The sequence below is a fragment of the Corythoichthys intestinalis genome, chromosome 7, assembly GCF_030265065.1.
Source record: "Corythoichthys intestinalis isolate RoL2023-P3 chromosome 7, ASM3026506v1, whole genome shotgun sequence".
NCBI lineage: Eukaryota > Metazoa > Chordata > Actinopteri > Syngnathiformes > Syngnathidae > Corythoichthys > Corythoichthys intestinalis.
In genome coordinates, this window is record NC_080401.1 from 34928081 (window position 1) to 34952627 (window position 24547).

Here is a 24547-nt window from a genome sequence, read left to right on the forward strand (position 1 = left end):
ATGTCTATCTTTTCAGGTTAAGAATTTCCATTCACTTCAAAAGAAATGGCATTTTGCGTGTTAGAGTATGCTCGGACTCAGTCACCGAAGACAGTGCAGTTCTTCACAAATTGTGCAAAGAAGGCACCAACTACAAAACAAATCAGGATTTGGCCCCAAAAATTTCAAGAAATTTCAGCGAGTTTGCCACGAGCTCGAATACCAACTCAATGTGTGCAGTCACAGACGGTGCTCATTTTGAACATTTATGAAAATCTGTCATAGAACCAACAAATATTCGTACTTTTTTAAAAATAAATTTAACCAATAAAACGTATGACCTTGAACATAAAGTGTATTTAGTTTCATTAAGATCCATCAAGTAGTTTCCTAGATATGGGCATTTAGAACGGGGTCAACCATGGAACACCCTGTATTTATTTTGCCTGCGATGCCAAGAGTAGAGACGTGTCTGGGATATTACCGGGGTTGCTCTACCGATTTCACCAATGAGACGTCACAACAATAATCACATGACTCCCATCATACCCAATCAGACAGAAGCTCGCCGTTCTATTTTCACACCAGCCTGTTCAATCATTTAGCATCTTTAAAGCACCGTAAAAAATGAATTATTTGATATAGAGGGCTGCCCTCAACATGACGTGAAAGTGCGGATTTTAACCTCTCTCCCAGTTTTTATTTGGTACCGATTGACTGCGGAAAACCGGAGATAGAATCCTTTTAATTTCAAAACGGTTATTATGAAGGAACTCTTTACTATTCAAACTAGGAACCAGAGGGCAGTCATGCTATTTGGACGAATAATCCTTCATTTATGTAATTTTTTTTTTTCTCTTGTTGAAATTCAATGATTTTTTGTTTTTTGTATCTCAGTGGCTTATTGGGGTTATGTAATGGGTTATTGTACAGTATCATTATAACAACAGTCCTTATAGATAACAATTCTCAGAAAAAAAATACCAATGTTTCAAAACGAGAGAGAGAGAGAGAGAGAGAGAGAGAGAGAGAGAGAGAGAGAGAGAGAGAGAGAGAGAGAGAGAGAGAGAGAGAGAGAGAGAGAGAGAGAGAGAGAGAGAGAGAGAGAGAGTATAAAAGCAGTTACACACAATGTTACTCATTACTTGATTATTCTTCTCACCAAATACTTTTTACTTGAGTACATTTTTTTTGTCGACTACTTTTACTTGAGTAAAATTATTTTAAAATAACGCTTCTCTTACTTGAGTAATATTTTTGGCTACTCTACCCACCTCTGCAGATACGACACCACTATATTGATGTGTTTTTAATGAATAGTTACAATTTCAGTTATGAAGTTTTAATTTTTAAGAATATGTTTAAAAATTTAAAATGATTAAAAACACTCTGGTTATGGCTCCCAGTAACGCAGTACAATTTAAAATATGTTTTAGAAAATGGGTTTTGTACTCTTCAGATTCAGATTACCGGTACACGTGATAGAGGAAAACTAAAATCCGTTCTGAATTTCTCACCCAAAAATTTGTTTTAAAAAAAAAAAAAAAAAACATCTAACTCAACAAAAATTATTCCCCGGTGTTATCTGCCATTGTCTTCCTTTCCTGCATTTATTTGCACACAACTTTGAAAAGGTTGAATTTCATTACCATTGTAAAACCAAAGACTTCATTACTGCTTGAATAAGAATATAATTATAATAATATTTTATTTTCCCTCATGTATGCGAAATCTCTATTGGAAATATCTGGCGGACCGCCAGGCTTATAAAACACTGTGGAAATCCCTGTACTCTCCAAAGATCATTTTTATTCACTCATTTATTCTTAATACAGTCTCCTAAAAACGTCATGGTAATTCATGTTTCTACGGCACCGAAGTAACCAGAATTTATATGAAAATACCACTTTTTGTTGGAGTTCTGTAGTCTATCACAAACTACGCTCACAGCTCTTACGTCATTTTTTCACGTTAAATATTCCAAGATAAACACTTGACTATAACATACATTTAAAAGCAATCTTCATAACTTAACATTTCAAACCAAGAACCCTTCGTGCGCTCCATACACCCGAATAATCTTTGTTTTCAAGTTTTTCAGCTCCAATTACAATTTGAACACCTCCTTGCAACGCATCTGCTGCCAAAACCTAAAGTTTGAAGTTGGCTTTTCAGATTACGTTTCCTGCTACTTCTCATCTCCTTCTGTAACCGCTTACGTCTGTCATTATTGTCATATTATTTATTTTACACAGATTTTTGTATAACACGTTTCAGTTGACGTCAGATTTTATGTCCCCCTTTTTTGTAGCTCTGCCGAGTCTGAGGAATTGGCGGTTCATTTGTATCCCGGAGCGGTGACGGTGCAGGGGGTGCTGAGGCGGAAAACTGTACTCAAGGAAGGCAAGAAACCAACGGTGAGAACATGCAGAGGGCATGGCTTAAGTTGATGAATGATTTTGACTTACGGGTCATTGTTTTTCTTGTGGTCCGTAAGCCTCTTTTGAGGTTATCCTAACAAATCTGAAGCTTTGTGGGTGTTTACAATCTGGCTCCTGGTATCGTGGGTGATTAATGAGGTGGACGAAGCACTGCAACAAAGTCTCCATTGTTAATCTTGCCAACACATATGAGGAATATTAATTAATGACTTTTTTTTCTCCGTTCTCGTACTCCAGCCTTAAGGAGCTAATGATAATGTTTCAGCGCCATTAGACATCTAGACCATTTTTACTTGGAGGGTTGGCTCTTGGCACCAAATGATCACTGCTTGCTAACTGGTGTTCTATCAGATTAGCATACTTGTATGACTATACAGGTAGCCCCCATGTTACGAACGAGTCAGTTTCTACGCTGGCGACATAACCCGAATTACCGCGTAAATCTGACTAAAAAAATAAAAAAAATATGTATTATACGTCATTGTACTGTCCTCACCAAGATGTTGGAGCTAAGTCCTAGCTAGACAGCGAGCTAAGCTCCGAACTGACGATGTCAGACGTCCGTGTGGTTTGCTGACTTTATTTAGCTGCTCATGACATCAACACTGGCAGAATGAAACTAAAATAAAATAACAGCAATTCAAATTTGCGATTATGACTAGCTGCTGATACAGCAATAACAATCCAAAAAAATGATTAGCATGTATCAGTTAGCGTTTGCACAACATCAAAAACAATAATATCACTTTGCCCTAATGGTGGGCAAACTCTTCCACAAAGGGCCGCAGTGGGTGCGGGTTTTTGTTCATACCAATCATAAGGACAGCGTTTCAACAATCTGGTTCCTTACAAGTGCAATTAGTCGATTGAAGTCAGGTGCTTCTGGTTTCCACTGAAACCTCATTGGTTTAACTGTCTGTGCTGAATCAGTTGAAACAAATAACAGGACCCACTGCGGCCCACGAGGGCCGGTTTGCCCACCCCTGCCCTAAGTATTCGACCACAATCAAAAACGCACGATAAACAGTGCAAAAGGTGTTATATACAGGTGTTGCCTCTGTGGATGCTTCACAAGCAACAAATGTGCGCGCAGGCTTCCAGCTCATTCCCCGAAGCCAGTACTTCTGAAATAGTGGGGCACGACCCCCCAGGGGGGCGCAGAAAGATGCCGGGGTGGCACATGTGACCCCAGGTAACATACTTTTTTTGCCGTACGAGAATAAAGTGTACTTGCACATCCACTCAGTGGGTGGCAATGGTGCTCTCATTTTCAGAGTGTGCGCAGTATTTTTGAACCAAACAAGAGCACACAGCAAAACGATATGAAGAGCTATGCGCCCTTTTCGGGCCGGGCTCACTCACGCAGCGACCCACTGTCTTCTCCGGTTCTCACGTGTCCGCGCGAGAAGTGCCATGTTCGGCTTGGGAGCGTCATGACGACTGCCCTCACCTCCGGTTCTCCCCCGGCCGCAGAGAATGCGCTGTTTTTGGGCTGTTTGGATTTTGGCTTCCAATTTTAATTCAGTGGAAGACGAGGAAAGACCACTCTGTTTCTTGTGTCTAAAAATGTTTGTAGTGGATGGCAGGAAGCCCAATAAATTAAAACGTCACTTAAAGACATTAGACCCCAATCTCGTTGATAAGCCGCCAGATTATTTGTCAGCGAAACCTTGCCGATTATTGCCAACAATCGTCCTGCTTTGTCAGTGTTATATCAGTAACAGGCGAGCACTGTTTAGCATGCTCCATGCTAAATAACCCCACACCATTGCAAAGGAGCTGATACCGCGAGCGGCAAAAATAAAAACTGTCCCCTGTCCAATGACACTGTCGTTTTTGTTCTATTTTTTTTTTTTTTTTTTTTTTCCGGTCAAATTGTTTGGCATATTGTCCTCATGAGTTAATGTTGCTAATCCATTTGAATTTATTATTATTTATTGATTTTATTAAATTTTATTTTTCGGTATCAAATAGTCAAAAAATGTACCTTGAGTGTATTTTTACAGTTTGGATGTGATTTTTTTTTTTTTTTACTTCAGGCAAATCGATGTGCTTTAAATCTTTTCTGTTATAGACAAAAAATGTTGATAAAGTTATACACTATTTTGAGTTGTTCTATGTTCCCTTTTTTTGTCTTTAATAGAAAAAAAAAGGATAATGTTAGGCAGAAGTGTACTTATAATAATTCTATAGATAATTGATACTATTTACAGTGGCGGCACTGCCCTTGGGCTCTCCCTTCGATGGAGCAAATGGCTCTTCCTCGCGTGTGTACATGCACTCTTCTTTGTGTGTACATGTGCTCTTACTCACATGTGGAAGTACTGACTGCCGTACTTCTCCTGCCCCAAAATAAAAGAATGGATCACAAAACAAAAGTCAACATTATTACATTATAATTAAAAATGTTTTTTTAAAAAGACTGTAGACTCCGGCGTCGTAAAGTCGAAATCACGTAAGTCGGGTACGTTGTAACCCGGGGACTACCTGTATAGTGCTTTTTCACACATTAAGTTGTTAATTTATGGATGTAATTGCGGGCTAACCGCTGGTAGGATAACTGAACTGCATTTCGTAAAGTTGTGTGGCTGCCTCTTTTTCTGTATTAAAATGCAGATACCTTTACACTATTGTGGTGGTATTGTTTTTCCCCTAATAACCATTTGGACTCTCATCAAGTGTATTTCATATTTAATATGACAACATAAATTTTCAATAACTCATAACGGTGGCGGCCATAACTTTATCAAATGCAGCCCACTTTAAGATACACAGGGTTAGTGCACAACTACATCTATAATTTAAGAAGTATTATAAGTATCATAAAGCGCTTTGAGCAGCTTTTAATGTTTGGAAAAGCATTATAATTTTATTAAATATAAAATAGTCTTGAATGAATGTCTCAGTCTTCCTCGTGACTTTTTTTTTCTTTACTCATTTACGTCAGTAACATTGTCCACTTCATCAGTTGTAACTAGCTAGCTAAACGGCTAGCTTCTTCTGTTGAGAAAAGCTAACGTCAGTACGGATATGCAACCGTGATCCTGTGATTTGCCAAATATTGAAAATATAACGTACATCATGCAACAAAAAAATTACCATTGATCTGCGAGATGAGCTAATCAAACCCTTGATAGTTTATTACCAATTATTAATGATTATATAGCATCATAGAAGTGAAGGTTTATATTTCCAAGAATTTTGAAGACAAATTGTCGTCCAATTGTGGATTGATCCATATGCCTGTGAGGAATAGCATTTCCATTCATTTCAATGGGGTTTTAAGTTACGAGTCTGTTCACAGAACAAACCCAACTCTTATCTTGAGGCTCGCTTGTGACATTTGACATTATTAATCTCCTACACCTGCAGGTGGCGTCCTGGACCAAATACTGGGTGGCTCTTTGCAGTACCCAACTTTACTTCTATCCTGTCAAGTCCTTGAAGGCTACAGAGAGAAAACATGTAAGTCCCACACGCATACACATTGAGAGCATGCGTACTGATGAGAGACTGCAGGTTTTCCAATCTGTCTATGCCGACGCAGGTGATAGCCATTAAACGCAGCGCAAGAACGGCCACACAAATGATCCGCACAAACATCATCGATTTCGTAAGACATCTGATAGCCATTATTTACTCTCTGTACACAATGATGTCAAGGAGAAACATTCTTCTCGGTGTGCGGCATAAAGGGGAAACAATGGTCGCTGTGAGAGATGATCGATTTTTTTTTCTTTTTAAAAGTGTCTCTTTGGAGATGAGAAGACTGTGAAACAACACTCAGTATAAATGACCTTCATGTGAAAAACGGTTGCTCAAAGTATTTAAGTATACAAATCCCATTTCTTATTATGGAGAAAATTACTGTATGTCTAGTTGTCTACACACATGAAATTTTGTGATGTCAATTATACCCACGCTGATACACAAGCACACATGCATGTGATAATGAATTTTAATGACATCTCGAAGAAGGGTGGGCAACCTAGGAGTCTCACATTTGATTGGCTAAAACAATTGCCCGCAGGCAGACCATTCCCTGGAAATACTGGCTTTTAATCACGTTTTTATAACACTATTACAAACAAAAAGGAAATTTTGTGTTTTTTTTTTCTATTTATTAACGAATCGTTCCACTGGGATGCACATAATAAAGGTGTTGTCTGGCCCTTTAAGGCTTGATTTTGGTATTTGTTATTTGAATAAATGGGGGGGTGTAACATCTGATTATTCATCTGATTTTGAGCTTTACGTCCTTCTTTCTGATTAAACTCTCCAAATGGCCTATTACACCATGTAACACATACTTTGTTTCCAGGTTCTAAGTTGCATTTCTTAGTTTGCTTGGTCACGTTGACATACAGTATAAAAACACTTTAGTTTCCCAAAAAGTTTGGGTTTGTGGTCATGACTTTGAAATTCTATTTTCCACTCTTTTTACAGTTGTACTTTCTATTTCTTATATGTGCGTGTGTATATATGGCAGAAAACACTCAGGTGACTTGTAGTTCCACTCTGAGAGCCCTAATTTGGCTAAATTTCAAAATTGTCCTATATGCATGTGTCATACATCATTGGACAGCTTAGAATCTCAATTTTCTGAAGGGGATGGAAAATTTTGAACATGAGGATTAAAAAAAAAAAAAAAAAAAAAATTAAACTCAAGGTAAGAGCATACGTAATTAAAGAAGCCATAATTTTAACTAGATATTATCGTGTACTTACCTTGTTTCGATCCAAAATCTCCGTGTAGCATGTCTCACCGCGTGTTAAGACACAGCTATGAATGGTGACAGCTGGACTTTTTGTGCATTTTATGGGTGAAACACGGGAATATAACAAAGGTTGCAATGCAGAAATCGCAGACATCAAGGTGGTCGAGATTTTCTTTTTCAAATATTTACCCTTTTAAACATTTTTATTTTCTCCATTTTTCTTTGTTGAATCAATTTTTATCATCTAAAATATCAGGGAAAATGTGGCAATAACAAAAAATACAATTAAGGGATAGTTATGATATAGATATCAGTGACCTATTGACAGACACATTTTTTTTTTCATTTTGGCGTAATTTGTTTAAAAGTTTCAAATATGTGAGTAAATCATTTTTATAAAGTCGTTTTTTAACTACATATTACACATCAATTAATGATTATAAGGTAAAAATGATAGACATTTCGAATAATAAATACTTACCGTCTTCTTATGGCTGGGTTGAAACAAAAGTGGTTGCGCAGTGTCTGTAAACGGGGGGTCTCCAGGGTAAAACGGACAAATTAAAAATAGTTTGGGGGCTTAATGCGCCATGAAACGGCTATGGCAGCATATAGACATATTGTTCTATCAAACACAACAGTTCTTTTGGCTTAAAATACAGCAGTTTATTTTAAAGAGGGGTGCAAGTTTTCCGCCATGTGTATATACAGTATATGTGTGTGTGTATACTAGTATATATACTATGTATGTATGTATATATATATGTGCGTACATTTTTCTCATTTTATAGACTTAGGTTGACCTGAAACACAAAAAATGACATTTAACATTTCCCGCATAATTGTTAGGGGTGCGTGAGCAGGGGGGATCCCGAAGCAGACAAGCTGGTTGTGATGAATAATAATTTATGGGCGAACACAAGACGGGCGTTAGTGATGTGAGAGCCAAGGCAGAAGGCAGGTGATGTTTGGCTCAGAGTAGTTTGGGGGCGGGGGGTGCATGATGAGGCTCGGAAGGAAGCCGGCATAGGATCCGACAATCATAACAGTTCCTGGGGCGAGAGCAAAAATAGTCAGAAACCGGTTATCAAAACGATGTATCAGAAACGCAAGATGCAACTGACGGAAGGAAACAGACAAGTTGATCGGGCGACGAGCTGGCGGCGTCCACTGGCTTTTAAAGATGACGATCTGTATCCACCCATCTGACGCCCCAACCTGTAATCATATAAAAATATGTCCACCTGCCCAATGTGTGTCAGGTCTCAGGAGGGAGGGGCAGAGGCCCTAACAATTAAGATGTAAAACCAGAACTTGTCAATATAGCATCCAATTTTAGCAAACTTTTCTTTTAGGTTGAACCCAAGCAACACAAATAAAATGATTACAAGCTAGGAACAATTTTTTTTTTCTTTTTTCTGTAACATGGTGTTATAACGCATTTCTAAAAGATGATTCTGGGTGATTATTTTAATTTCAGTTGCAATGATTTGGTGCTATAGCATGATTTATGTAATATAGATTATAGATACAGTAAGTCTGCCACAAACTATTACTTTGATAGTCAACGAACCCACGATTATTTTTGTGAATAGTTTAGTAATTGTTTATAAAGTACATGTAATTTACTGTTCCATTACTCTAGGCTTAACATTTTAGCTGTTAATGCGCTTTGGATCCAAAACTATGTACTATGACTACTTAAACAATGTAAGTGTATCATTGTTTTCCAACGTAAAAGCATGGGTTTTGCAAAAATCTTATTTTGATTAATTACAAAGATGATAACTGGCAAAACATTTTTTGTTGTTTTAGGTCCTTAACTAATTTTTAGGTGCGGAAACGAAAACTGGTCTCAATTTTTCTGTACTACGCCAAGTTTTTTTTTTCTTAATTATACAAGCCACCTTTAAAAATATATACAGTGGTACCTCTACATACGAATTTAATTCGTTCCAGGACCTTGTTTGTAAGTCGAAATGGTCGTATGTCGAGCAGGATTTTCCCATAGGAATACATTATAATTCCATTAATTCGTTCCAAAGCCTAAAAACATACACTAAATTCTTAATAAATACTGCTGGCACTGTTACAAATGGCAATTAAACATAGAAAAACAAATAAGTTATAAATAAATAATTCAGAATAATATAAGAAGAAGAAGAAGAATTAATAATTATTCCTGAAAATAATGTAACGAATCGGATTCTAATATGGCGGACACTTTTTACTGTCCCTGAACGCACCGCGAAGGTGACGTCTCCAGTGAGATAGGTCGGTGCGGTAGAGATAATACTTTCGTTTTCCTGAGAGCAGTCAACTGCTTAAGACAATGAGCGTTTTGTGTTGGATAAGTTCTTAAATAAATGATAAAAACGTGACAAAGCTGGCGATTTCCTTGGCAATGTTACCACAATAATAATTGTCACCTTAACTTATAAATAGTGGCGAACGGTGGTCATAAGAGGACCATGGAGCTGTATTGTTGAGCCAGTTCAGGGACGCGCACCCCAAGCTCATATTTTTCTATAACTTGCATCTTCATTTCAAAGGTAAGCATCACTTTTTTCCTTGTTTCTCCAACTGTATCAACTTTTTTTGAAAACTGTGTTGATTTCTCACATGAGAAAATCCACCGTGGGTTCGTTTGCAGTGCAGTCATGTCGTCGTATTTCGAGCAACTCGTCGGATGTAGAAACAAATGGCGGCTCAAATTTTACGTCGGATGTCGAAAAGATCGTGTGTCGAAGTGATCGTATGTAGAGGTACCACTGTATATACTAGTATATATATGTATTATATACAGTGGGGCATATAAGTAATTAGCCAACCACCAATTGGGCAAGTTGCCCAACTTGAAAAGATTAGAGAGGCCTGTAATTCTCAACATGGGTAAACCTCAACCATGAGAGACAGAATGTGGGGGGAAAAAAAAGAAATCACATTGTTTGATTTTTAAAGAATTTATTTCCAAATTAGAGTGGAAAATAAGTATTTGGTCACCTACAAACAAGCAAGATTTCTGGCTGTCAAAGAGGTCTAACCTCTTCTAACGAGGTCTATTGAGGCTCCACTCGTTACCTGTATTAATGGCACCAGTTTTAACTCATTATCGGTATAAAAGACACCTATCCACAAGCTCAGTCAGTCACACTCCAAACTCCACTATGGCCAAGACCAAAGAGCTGTCGAAGGACACCAGAGACAAAATTGTATGCTTGTTAAATATAAATAAACAGATGCGGTTTTGCGGACTCGCAGAGGGGAAGATTAAAAAGGGCGTATAGGCATGCTCTGGCTCTGCAATGACCATACAGCGCCTTCTTTTTTTTAATCCAAATTATTTATTTTATAACAAGTATTCCTTAGTTTATCATTCATACATCGTTAATATATAGTTATTTCAAAAACTTAGCGAGAAAGAACCCTGGCCCGGCCCGACATAATATTTGACATTTTAATTTTGGTCATGTTTTCAGTTTAATTTAGCTGTTTCCAGCTCGCTGTGTTTATAATTGCGGTGTTTGTTTACCGCTTTTCCTCTTACTGCAAAGAGGGAGGAAGTTACATCGGCCGCCGCTATGATATTTAAGTCATCAGCCATCTGCTGTGACCCGGGAATTTAACGCCTGCTTTCACGCACACTGCTTCCCATGTCAGTCGACACGGGGAATTGTTTTCACACACAACTGCTGCACGGTTAAGTCCCGCGATATTCCCGTTGTTTTGGAGTATGTGATAGAGGCTCAAGTTACATCCAGATACTTTAGGTTGCAGTTTATGGATCATGCGAAGGCAGTACACCTGCTTAAACATTTACAGTGCCTTGCAAAAGTGTTCGGCCCCTTTGAACCTTGCAACCTTTCGCCACATTTCAGGCTTCAAACATAAAGATATAAAATTTTAATTTTTTGTCAAGAATCAACAACAAGTGGGACACAATCTTGAAGTGGAACAAAATTTATTGGATAATTTAAACTTTTTTAACAAATAAAAAACTGAAAAGTGGGGCGTGCAATATTATTCGGCCCCCTTGCGTTAATACTTTGTAGCGCCACCTTTTGCTCCAATTACAGCTGCAAGTCGCTTGGGGTATGTTTCTATCAGTTTTGCACATCGAGAGACTGACATTCTTGCCCATTGTTTCTTGCAAAACAGCTCGAGCTCAGTGAGGTTGGATGGAGAGTGTTTGTGAACAGCAGTCTTCAGCTCTTTCCACAGATTCTTGATTGGATTCAGGTCTGGACTTTGACTTGGCCATTCTAACACCTGGATACGTTTATTTTTGAACCATTCCATTGTAGATTTGGCTTTATGTTTTGGATCATTGTCCTGTTGGAAGATAAATCTCCGTCCCAGTCTCAGGTCTTGTGCAGATACCAACAGGTTTTCTTCCAGAATGTTCCTGTATTTGGCTGTATCCATCTTCCCGTCAATTTTAACCATCTTCCCTGTCCCTGCTGAAGAAAAGCAGGCCCAAACCATGATGCTGCCACCACCATGTTTGACAGTGGGGATGGTGTGTTCAGGGTGATGAGCTGTGTTGCTTTTACGCCAAACATATCGTTTTGCATTGTGGCCAAAAAGTTCAATTTTGGTTTCATCTGACCAGAGCACCTTCTTCCACATGTTTGGTGTGTCTCCCAGGTGGCTTGTGGCAAACTTTAAACGAGACTTTTTATGGATATCTTTGAGAAATGGCTTTCTTCTTGCCACTCTTCCATAAAGGCCAGATTTGTGCAGTGTACGACTGATTGTTGTCCGATGGACAGACTCTCCCACCTCAGCTGTAGATCTCTGCAGTTCATCCAGAGTGATCATGGGCCTCTTGGCTGCATCTCTGATCAGTTTTCTCCTTGTTTGAGAAGAAAGTTTGGAAGGACGGCCGGGTCTTGGTAGATTTGCAGTGGTCTGATGCTCCTTCCATTTCAATATGATGGCTTGCACAGTGCTCCTTGAGATGTTTAAAGCTTGGGAAATCTTTTTGTATCCAAATCCGGCTTTAAACTTCTCCACAACAGTATCTCGGACCTGCCTGGTGTGTTCCTTGGTTTTCATAATGCTCTCTGCACTTTAAAGAGAACCCTGAGACTATCACAGAGCAGGTGCATTTATACGGAGACTTGATTACACACAGGTGGATTCTATTTATCATCATCGGTCATTTAGGACAACATTGGATCATTCAGAGATCCTCACTGAACTTCTGGAGTGAGTTTGCTGCACTGAAAGTAAAGGGGCCGAATAATATTGCACGCCCCACTTTTCAGTTTTTTATTTGTTAAAAAAGTTTAAATTATCCAATAAATGTTGTTCCACTTCACAATTGTGTCCCACTTGTTGTTGATTCTTGACAAAAAAATTAAATTTCATATCTTTATGTTTGAAGCCTGAAATGTGGCGAAAGGTTGCAAGATTCAAGGGGGCCGAATACTTTTGCAAGGCACTGTAGGTTTGCCTTTCGAATGAATGTGAATTTCGCCGTTTTAAAACTCAAGAGTTAGCCATGTTTACTGGGATCTTGGCAGGTACACTAGCAGCTAGCCTGTTACAGAAGATGGCTGGTCTGAGTCCTGTCCTTCTCCTCTTTTTGTCCATAATTATTGTGTGCGTGTGTGGGTTTAAAAAAATTCTGACAGACTTATAATGTTACTTTAAATGTGTTTAAATTGTATCTTCAATATATGTGCATTCTTTTGTGAAACACACTTAGTAATTGAGTTTAAATTTGATGTTCAGTGCTTTATTTATTCAATATGATTCAATATGGTCTAAATAATGGGTCCAAGGAAAGTATTAATTTTCAGTTGAAATGGCATTAAAAAAGGTCTTCAAAGTCTTGAATTTAGATTTATAAATTCTCGGGGGACCCTGGCAAGTCAAAAAGAAAATCGCTCATCAAACTGCAAACCACAGGATAAAAAGGAATTGCAAGGAGGAAAATTGCTGACCATTTTGTCAGTATGCGTGTACCCCGCTCTAAGTGCATGTTTAGACGAAATGCCGAAAAAGGTTGTACGACTCTAAAAATTGCTGCACAAAGCTTCTTGTTGGGCTGTATCACATTGATGGCAATGTGAAGTGAAACTGTGCAGGAGCCATGCTGTGTGCGCGTGTGCAGACAGATGGTAGCACTCATTGACTAATGAGAACAATGACATCACTCTCATTCCGCTTGTCAATCACGGGATAATGAGAACCTTGTGTTGGGCGAACACACATGTACAGTACGTTAACATGGTTTCTTGGTGTCGTCCTGCCAGTTCAAGTCAAAGTCCAGTAAGAGCGTGTGCGTGGTGGGTCTGATGGCGATGATGGCGGACGATCCAGAGCATCCGGATGTCTTCATGTTGACCGACTCGGAGCACGGTAGGTCTCGTGTTTTCGCTCAGGGGTTTAGCAAACGTGCCTTTTAAACATCATGACAGCGCAATATAGTCTTGCTTTTTTTTCCTCATTTTTTAAATTTGTCTCTGTTACCCAGGTAACACCTACAAGTACCAAGCAGGCAACAGGATGAACGCCTTGCTGTGGTTTAAACATCTGAGTGCTGCGTGTCAGAGCAACAGACAACAGGTGTCATATATCATATGTCCCGATCACATATTTTTGCATGTGTGTCCAAGTCACCTGATTTTGAGGTTTTAAGTCTTGATCCGATACCTCGGAAATGTATTAAGGTGGGGGAAAAAGCTTATTTAAATGTCTTTTTTTTTCCAAAATCAACAAATTAGGCTTAAATATTTTGTTTTACATAAATTTATATAAAAAATGATTTTATCATCCAAGCTGATAAAGTGAGCTATTTTGGTTGTGATTTACTGACTTTTTCTCTGGCGCTAGACATTTTCTCTTTGTCTTGCAGTTTTTCAGTAGTGTAACTGCCACCCACCAAATTTGACACAAAAACGACATTTGTTCATAGACAAGCTGCACTGGACTGTAAGCTGCAGCTGTCCTCACTGTATTATGGGATATTTACACCAAAATATATTAACCGGTAACACTTTATTTGACAGCAGCATCATAAGGCTGTCATAAAACCAAATGAACCACCATGAAGCTTTGAAGCAATGGCGTACCGCGAGCAACATGTCACTTTTGCTCATTAATATTCATGATGTTAGCAATTATTATTAAACCCTTCATTTACTTGTTATAGACTTAAAATGCATTTCAACTGGGAAAGCTGGTGTTGAGTGATCATGTTTCCCTGCCATTTACAGCGATAGACGTCCAATCCAATTTGTTTTGGGGGCTAGCAGCGATCGAACCTTACCCCACACCCCTTCATTCGCTCATCCGCCCTCCCCTCCCAGTCAACGGAGTGGACGTTTAGTGCCGTCAATGGCACTTAAACATGAGCATTCACAGCCAGTCTTCATGATTAAAAGCAACACTTGGTAACTTTTCAGTTTTGGTCGATTTTATTGACGCCGGTGGACAAAATCGGTAGTGTTTTGCCGTAAGGAAGACTGCATTGTAATACCCGCACAGTGTCTTAAAATCATCAATCAATCAAAAATCAATCTCCCAGTCGCCTGCAGGTGGATTAAAAAATATTTCTGGTTCCAGCGGCTGGTTGAAGGATGAATAGTTATAAAGGTAATGAATCCAGCTGTGGCTAAACAATAGCATATGACAGTTAGCAAGCGTGTGGCCTAGTGTTGCTAAACCCCCAACGCTGACGAGTTTGGTTGAGGGGGGCACGGCAGCGAGTAAAAGCAGGGCCAATGTTTATTCTATACAGGGGTGCCTCTACATACGAAAACCTACACTAAATCCTTAATAAATGCTGTTGGTACAATTGCAAATAGCAGTTAAACGGAGCAAAACAAATACATTATGAATAAAAATCGGAATAATAATGTAATAACAGTAATAATAATTAAAGAGATGCCGATCGATCACGTCATTTTCAAAGTATCGGAATCGGCAAAAAAATATCGGAGATGCCTCTTTTTAATATATATATTTTATTTAAATCGTTTTCTAATTGTACTTAACATTACTGACAAAATGTCTTACACTCATCCAGAGTAGTTTTGGCTTAAAGTAGGACTATCAAATTTATTGTGTTAACGGCGGTAATTAATTTTTTTAAATTAATCACCTTAAATAATTAATGCATGCGCTGCACGACCCACTCACGCATTGTCGCGTTCAATCTATAAAGACGCCGTTTTACCTATAGATAGCGCTCAAAGTCAGCGTATAATGAGTAGAGAGAATTAGACAGCCTTTGGAGCCATTTTTTATGTGGCTAAAGCCTCACAATACCTATCTCAGCAATTAAAAATGACGTGGGAGGCAATGTGGGGAAGAAAGGGAGTAGTTGATCATTTTCTTAACACCCTATGTTCTTTTCCAACGCAGAGAAGATATATCAGTTGGTGCTCCTACGCACAGTCATGGTTGCACTTCCCATCATGCATTTTGGCAGAAGTTAAATGGCTGCAGTATCATTTACTGAAAGCTCAACAAATACACTAGATGGCAATGTTTTATCACAATATACAAAGTCACATTTATCCTTTAAGAATTACAAGTCATTTATCCGTGGATCCCTCTCACAGAAAGAATGTTAATAATGTAAATGCCATCCTGAGGATTTATTGTCATAATAAACAAATACAGTACTTATGTACTGTATGTTGAATGTATATATTCGTCCGAGTTTTATTCATTTTTTTCTTAATGTTTTGCCAAAATGTATATGATCGGGAAAAATTATCGGGAATGATTGGAATTGAATCGGGAGCAAAAAAAAAGCAATCGGATTGGGAAATATCGGGATCGGCAGATACTCAAACTAAAACGATCGGGATCAAACAAACATGATCAGAACAACCCTAATAATAATAATAATACCTGTAACAATGCAACAAATCGGGTTCTAATGTGGCGGATGTGTTTTGCGTGGTGTATCTGAATGAACCGCGTGGCTGACTTGACAGAGTGAGAGAGGACTTTTTATCTTCACTTTTCATGTTCAGCTGCGGCGGACAGTAGGCATTTTGTGTTTTGAAACAAATGAGTCAAATGATTAAAAACCTCACGAAGTTAGCGATTTTTGGCGATGTTACCACAATAATAATTGTCACCTTATAAAGACTGACGAACGGCGGTCTGAGGGGGACCGTTGAGATTGTAGACATTCTACGGCCGTATTGTCGAGCCACTTCACGGACGCGCGCACCACGCTCATATTTTTCTATCATTTCCATCTTCATTTCAATGGTTAACCTCAACCTTATTCCTTTTTTCACCACCTGCACTAACATTCTTGGAACCCATGTTGATTTCTCTCGCAAGAAAATCCGCCATGCGTCCGTGTTGCGGAAAAACATAGAAACTGTCCATGACACTGTCATAAATCGTCGTATTTCGAGCATGTCGTCGGATGTAGAAACAAATGGCGAGTCGAATTTTACGTCAGATGTCGAAAAGATCGTGTGTTCACCCGATCTTATGCCGAGGTACCATTGTATATGTACAGTGCTGCTCGAAAGTTTGTGAACCCCACAGCGATGGTCAGATTTTTTGTAAAAAAAACTAAAATAACCTTATTAAATGTTAAGTTATACCCAAATCCACAATACTGACATTCCAAATAATGGACTGAAACAAAAGAAATAGTTATATTGTCATTCTTTATTTAACAAAAGTGGTTGATTTAAGAAAAACTCAGACATCATGTGTGCAAAAGTATGTGAACCCCTTCAGTTAATAGGATATTGCGCCTCCTTTTGCAGAGATTACCTCAACCAAACGGTTTCTGTAGTGACTAATCAGCCTCTCACATCTACTTTGGGGGATTTTTGCCCATTCTTCCTTGCAGAACGCAGTCAGTTGAGAGAGGTTTGATGGGCGTCTGGCATGAACTGCTCGCTTCAGGTCCCGCCACAGCATTTCAATGGGATTTAGGTCAGGACTTTGACTGGGCCAGTCCAGAACACGAATCTTCTTCTTTTTCAGCCATTCCTTGGTTGTATTGCTGGAATGCTTTGGATCATTATCATGTTGCATGATCCACCTTCTGCCAAGCTTTAACTTCAAAACAGATGGCGTCAGGTTATGTTCTAGGATTTGACAATATTCCTCAGAATTCATGATTCCCTGGACTATGTGGAGTTGTCCAGGTCCTGAGGATGAAAAGCAAGCCCAGATCTTGACATTCCCACCTCCATGCTTCACTGTTGGGAGAAGGTTCTTTTGGTGGTATGCAGTGTTGACTTTTCGCCAGACATGGCGGTTTTGGTTGTGACCAAACAGTTCAATTTTGCACCTACATCAGTTGATGAAAACTCTTTTTAATTTAGTCTCGACAACACAACTGTTAAAAAACCAAAAAAAAAACTACTGAATTGATTGATTAGGAAATCAGGTTGAAATAATAGAAAATTCCAAAATGTTGAGGGGGTTCACAAACTTTTGAGCAGCACTGTATATCCTGGTAGCCTCCCTTTTTTTCCGCGTCACACAAAACTTTTTTTTTTCTTTTGGTTGCTCTGCATCTTTGCAAAATTCGCACGAAAGCGTTCGCATCGTCTTTATAATGACTAGGGAAAGGGGGAAGTGACGCATGCCATAAAGCCGTAAGCACATTTGTTGTTTGTGTGGCCACCCTTCTCAAAGTTCAATTAGTGCAGGTGAAAGCGATACAGACGCCATCAAGATATAAAAGAGGTGTCATTCAACTAGTTTTCAGTCAACATATTATCACAAATGTTATGAAACTATTTTATGAAGGTTGAAAAGTTACCTAGTATTACTTTAAATTTACTGGATGACTATGATCAATGGCATGCAATGCGTTACATCAGAGATGTCCAAAGTCAGGCCCGGGGGCCAAATGCGGCCCGTGGACAAATTTCATCCGGCCCCAGCCTCTGTCATAAAATCAATAAAGTCTGGCCCACACACAGACTTAAAATAATTGTCAGCAGCACTGCTACCAGCATATGAAGTAGCTTACACACTAAATGCTGCTCCTCATTTACCCACTAAAAGGCAGCAGCACTCTAAGCAACATTACCCCGTGTGACCCTTTACTCCCAATTTTCTAAAATGGCGACAATCAACAAAAAGAAAGTTGACTGCGACGGCCGAGAATAGGTGGAAATTGGACTATTTCTTCTCTAAAATACGCAACAACTTAGTCTGCCTCATTTGCAAAGAGACAGTCGCTGCTTTTAAAGAGTTCAATGTGAGACGATATTATCAAACAAGACACGCTGACATGTATGACACACAGAATGGCTTGCTAAAATTTGCTTAAATATATTGTTCTACATAAAGGACGTAAGCCTAGGTCGGCCCCCCACATTTTTACCACACCAAATCCGGCCCCCTTTGCAAAAAGTTTGGACACCCCTGCGTTACATACTATGAAAATACAAATTTAGAGTGTTACTGTGGTGCCATAATCACAGTGGGTATTTCTGATTGTAATTTCATTAACTTAGTTTTTGTTAACATTGTACTAATTTATGAATAATATATACTGTTATTATAAAAAAATACATACATACAAAGATAAAAAAATGCAAAAACTATTAGCGTTATTTTTGCCGTATAAGCCGTAAGCAGTATAAGCTGATACTTTTTTCCCTCATTTTGAATCCTGCGGCTTATAGTCCAGTGCATCTTATTTGTTGATCTATTTGGGTTAATAGGCAACAATTAATTTGACAGCAGCATCATAAGACTGTGATAAGACCGTCATAAATATGACATGACACTATTATGGGCATTAACATATGCTTATGACGGATGTCATTAATTGTCATCCGGCAAATTAAGTCACTAACTCGATTTATGTCTAGTTTGCATCTTTTACATCCATTCAAAAGTGAGATAATTTCCCAGATGACATCATAAATGACGTCCGTTATAAGCATTCATTAATGCTCGTGACAGTGTCATGTCATAATTATGATTGTCTAATGACAGTCTTATGGCGCCACTGTCAAATGAAGTGTTACCAAATAGCATAACGAGAAATTATTGAAACAACTGGAAAAGTAATTGGAGACATAATTAGCATAGAACATGAATTTTTGTCTGTAGCGCCGCAAAGCATGCTTGGAGGTAGGGTTGTTTCAATCATGTTTTTTTGCTCTCAATCCGATCCCGATCGTTTTAGTTTGAGTATCTGCCGATCCCAATATTTCCCGATCCGATTGCTTTTTTTTTTTTCAATTCCAATCATTCCCGATAATTTTTCCCGATCATATACATTTTGGCAATGCATTAAGAAAAAAATGAATAAAACTCGGACGAATATATACATTCAACATACAGTACATAGGTACTGTATTTGTTTATTATGACAATAAATCCTCAAGATGGCATTTACATTATTAACATTCTTTCTGTGAGAGGGATCCACGGATAGAAAGACTTGTGACTTTGTATATTGTGACTAAATATTGCCATCTAGTGTATTTGTTGAGCTTTTAGTAAATGATACTGTAGCCATGCTCAAATGCATGATGGAAAGTGGAACCATGACTGTGCGTAGTGCTACCAATTGATATATCTTCTCTGCGTTAGGAAATAACATAAGGTGTTAAGAAAAAGATCAATTGCTACCTTGCTTCCCCACATTGCTTCCCATGATATTTCTAATCGTAGGGAGAGGGATTGTAAGGCTTTAGCCAATTAAAAAAAGCTCCAAAGGCTGCCAAAATTCACTCTACTCATTCTACGCTGCCTTTTCTCTCTCTATATAGATAAAACGGCGCCATTACAGATTGAGTGCGACAATGCATGGGTCGGTCGTGCAGCGCATGCATTAATTGCGTTAAATATTTTAACGTGATACATTTTTTAAAAAATTAATTACCACCGTTATCGGGATAAATTTGATAAACCTACCTTAAGACAAAACTAAAGACTGGATGAGTGTAACATTATGTTTGTAACGTTAAATACAATTAGAAAACAATTTAATTAAAAAATATATATATATTAAAAAAAAGGCATGGCCGATATTTTTTTGCCAATTCCGATACTTTGAAAATGACGTGCTCGGACATCCCGATCGATCGGGACATCTCTACTTGGAGGCATGTTGGACGACTACAGTGTTAACAGCAATGGCCAAATGAAGCTTCTTGAAGCAATGAAGCTTTGCATCCAATTGTTTCAGAGCTTTAAGGCGTTTCATTTGGTCTTATAACAGTCATATGATGCCGCTGTCGAATAAAGTGTTACCGGTTAATGTGTTTTGGTGTAAATATCCCATAATAGTGTGAGGACAGCTGCTTCTTATCGGTGTGGCTTTTCTAAGAACAAATGCGGTTTTCGTGTCTAATTTGGTGGGTGTCGGCTTATAGTCTGAAAATTACCGCAATAATCTTTAAAAAAAAAAAATTGCTTATATATATATAAATATATTTTTTTTAATGATAGTACAATAGTCACTTGGACTGTAAAGGTTCCTGATCTTAAGTATCAACTTTTGAATAGCTGTCCACAGTCCCTGAACAGGTCAAGGAGCACTTTGACCCCGATGCAACAAAACAATGAAACAGTCACATGAGTGTGCTGTGTAGGAAGGAAGCTATTTAACCATTTTCTCTCGTTTGTATGCAGGTGCCAGCTAATCTGATGTCATTTGAGTGAGCGGCCCAAGGAGGCGGTGGAGCTTTTTAACGCACCGCTTGGAAGCTTTCACTGCCCGATAAACCCATCACCGCCCCCTGCTGGTCTCATTGCAGGCTCACCTGTCACCACTGCCTTAACAGAGAACCCTATTTGTGTGTTTGTGTGCACGTGGACAAACAATCTTCGACTACTGAACAAGGAAGCGCACCACTGCTCTCGTGTCCGATTGAGTGATTGGACTCGTCATCAATCAGACGGAGCTCGTTCTCTCCTTTTATTTTTATGTTTTTTTTTTCTTTTGATGTACAGTTTTCTTTTTATGAGCTCTCTGCAAATGAGGAGGCATTCATAGGACTCACTTTGGGGCCATTTAAAACATTTCGGGGTTCTGGCCCACACTTTTGCTGAGGAAATAGAGTTCTAAAAAAAAGGGCTCCACTAATTGGTTGCGTTGTGAATGTTTTTATTACAAGCCCCGCCACCGTCTTCTTTTGTTTTTGTATAGTGTTTTGTATATAAAATGTGTTTGTGGGGAGGCCCATTTGTCATACCAACCAGGTACGATATTCCAAAAATGGAATGGCGCTTGGATGCATCCTCCTTTTTGTAACAGCTTTGGGTTGGCAACAAAACAAGCAGACTGTGAAGCAGATAGTCTGTGATGTGGACGTTAAAGCGACCTGGAGCTCTGCACAAAGTAGTCTTTCTTTCCTTTTTTTTATATTTACAAAAAAGTACAAAGTGTTTTCTTTTTTAGGGAGCGTCAGTGCAGTTGACACAGTATTATCACGCAGTAGATTGATTGCACATTGTGTGTCTGTTACATTGAAACTGTTACATTTGTTGTTGTTCTGGAAGTAGACCACGTGCTATCCGAGTTTGGATATGAATTACTTGAACTTTTTTTTTTTTTTTAAACCACAAAAAGTTGGAAAAAAAATAACTTGTAAAAAGTTGGATCTCAAAAATATTCATTCACAGTCAACATCTTTAAAAAAAAAAAAAAATCCTAATTATAATGTATTATCTCCCCAAAAAATGAAAAACACAATTTAGCTTTGTTTAAAAAAAAGTTATTGATTTGAAAGCCTGTGAAGTTGGAATGCTTACTTTTTTTTACCATCAAAATGTTCCTTTAAAAAGTCATTTTAAAAATCTCAGGTAAAAAAAAATACAAATTCAACAAAATTCTGAATCTTAATGTTTTGTGTAAAAAATAGGTTTAATTCAATTGTTTTAGATCCATATCGTATGCAAAGTAAAGTTTTTTTTCAGTTTTGCGCTGCATTTTCTGAAGTCAACATCTTGGAAATCAGAGAAATATAAAATTTAGATGAAATTTTCTTTTCAACATTGAATTTTTGCAAATATATCTTTTTTTGTGAAATATTTTGATGGTAAAAAGATCATTCTGTCAGGATCCCCCCCCTCCCCCCCAAACTCATAAATTCAATCCAACTCAGCTGGCACAGATCTACCTCGTGTTCTTTTCCTCCTTTGTGTTATAGGCGCCTTTTTAATGACACACCCCCGCCTCTAGATTTCAGCATTGGTGTCCTCACTTTGCCAGTGTTGCACCCAAAGTGGGGAAAAAAAGGTATTGCGCGCATTTGGCTGTTTATTCCTGAAACGGATGTTTACATGTGTGCGTTTACATCACGGTGAGCTCCCACTAATGGCGCTTCACACACTCCCTTTCTTGGCCCTAACTATATTAACAGACTTCCTCGCACAAGTCAGGCGATCCTGTGGAGAAATGAATGAAGAAACCAAAGCCAGGCTCGGCAGATACCTGCACACCTGTACGTAATGCATATATAGATATATATTTTTGAAAGGTCCTAACTTGAGCCACTAGTAGCTGTGACACAATCATCTGCGTGGTGACTTGAAGGCATCTAAAAAGAGGCTGTGAATGAAATTTAGGGGCCACACAAACACCATTTTGGGGGATGATTGAACACCAGATATCAATGCATTTGAAATGACCTAGAGGGCAGCATGTTTCAGTTAATTCATGAGCTACTGTTGATTGCACTGCGTCCAATCCGTTTGGACTGGGAGGATATGGAAGTGATTTAGTGATGTTTCTTTAAATAGTTATTGAATCAATCAAATTAAAAAATCTTAAAATGGAATTTAAAGAAAAAAAGGCTCCAACCTGCCCTCTCAGTTGAAATGGATTGGACGTATATGTCCGTCAATGAGTTAGAGACTAAATTGACCTGCGTTTTAGTGGTTGTCTGTGTGCTGCCATTGACTGGTGAACAGTCCAATGTGAACAACTCTCACTAAAAGTGTCAGCTAGAATAGACTCCAGTTTAAAAATTCTTCTCACGCTTATTCAGTTTACAGTGGACCCCCACATCCCCTCCTGTATTGATGTGTTTGAATACATGATTTGGTCATTGTCTCTATGCTGTGAATGAAGCCTACCCTCTGAGCGTTTTTGCCGTCCACAACCAGACGAAAAGGTGGCGAAGCTGATGTGTGTGTGTGTGAGTGCATGTGTTTGTGGAGCGCCGTGACCTCACTGCCGAGTGATGTGCTCCCATGTGTGAACACTGAGAACCAATAAACACTCTGCCCTGTTTTTTACTCCACATATTCGCCTGCAACTCTTGGTCTCATCAATGGTGTAGTTTGTTTACATGACTATTTTAGAATTATACTAGGGTTAGGGTTCCAAATTACAGTTTATAACTAAGGTTAGGGTTCAAAGTAGGGTTTTAAACTAGAAATAGGGTTCCAAAGTAGGGTTTTAAACTCTGGTTAGGGTCCAAAATGTCAAGTTTTAGGGCTACAAAATCATGTTAGGATTTCAAAGTAGGTTAAAACCCAGTTTGGGGTTTGTAAGTAGGTTTTCAAAGTAGGGTTGAAGTTTTAAATGAAGGATTTTAAACTGGGTTAGTACTCCAAAGTAGGGTGTAAAACCCTAGATAGGCTTCCAAATTAGGGTTTGAAATTTGTGTTGAGGTTTCAAATTACAGTTTAAAACAAAGGTTCGGGTTCAAAGTAGGGTTTTAAACTAGAAGTATGGTTTTAAACCCAGTTTAGGGTTTGTAATAAGGGTTTCAAACTAGGATTGTGGTTCTAAAGTAGGGTACATAAGCCTAGCGTTCCAAATTAGGGTTTGGGTTCCAAAGTTAGGTTTAAAGTCTGAATTATGGCTTTAAATTAGGGAAACCCTAACTAGTGTTCGGGTTCCAAATTAGAGTTTGAAACTTGTTAGCCTTCCAAATTGGGGTTTAAATTGAAGGTTAGGGTTCAAAGTAGGGTTTTAAACTTTGGTTAGGGTCCAAAGGGTCATCGGGTAAAGTTTTAGGCTTCCAAATTAGGGTTCCAAAATCAGGTTAGGGTTTCAAAGTAGGGTTTAGAACCCAGTTTAGGGTTTGTAATTAGGGTTTCAAACTATGGTTAAGGTTTCAAGTTCGGATTTCAAACTAGGGTTGTGATTCAAAAGTAGGGTTTCAAAGCCTTCCAAATTAGGGTTTGGGTTCTAAAGTAAGGTTTAAAGTCTGAATTATGGCTTTGAATTAGGGTTTCAAACTAGTGTTGGGCTTCCAAATTACGGTTTAAAACGAAGGTTCGGGAGTAGTAGGGTTTTAAACTAGAAATAGGGTTCAAAAATAGAGATTTGATCTCTGGTTAGGGTTCAAAGTGTCACCGGGTAAAGTTTTAGGCTTCCAAAACAAGGTTAGGATTTCAAAGTAGGGATTAAAACACAGTTTATGGTTTGTAATTAGGGTTTCAAACTATGGTTGAGGTTTCAATTTAGGATTTCAAACAAGGATT

At 38.5% G+C, this 24547-nt stretch overlaps 1 protein-coding gene across 2 annotated transcripts in view; it reads left to right on the forward strand.

Moving 5' to 3' along the window:
• The window catches only part of ralgps2 (Ral GEF with PH domain and SH3 binding motif 2), a 125894-nt gene extending 102539 nt beyond the window's left edge, over window positions 1–23355 (forward strand). For both annotated transcript variants that reach the window (XM_057840156.1, XM_057840157.1), the window contains 5 exons: window positions 2291–2396; window positions 5793–5885; window positions 13402–13507; window positions 13623–13714; window positions 20741–23355. In XM_057840156.1, the coding sequence (XP_057696139.1) occupies window positions 2291–2396; window positions 5793–5885; window positions 13402–13507; window positions 13623–13714; window positions 20741–20770 (427 nt within the window). In that variant the 3' untranslated portion in view covers window positions 20771–23355. The remainder of the gene's footprint in view (window positions 1–2290; window positions 2397–5792; window positions 5886–13401; window positions 13508–13622; window positions 13715–20740) is intronic.
• The last annotated feature ends 1192 nt before the right edge of the window (window positions 23356–24547 follow it).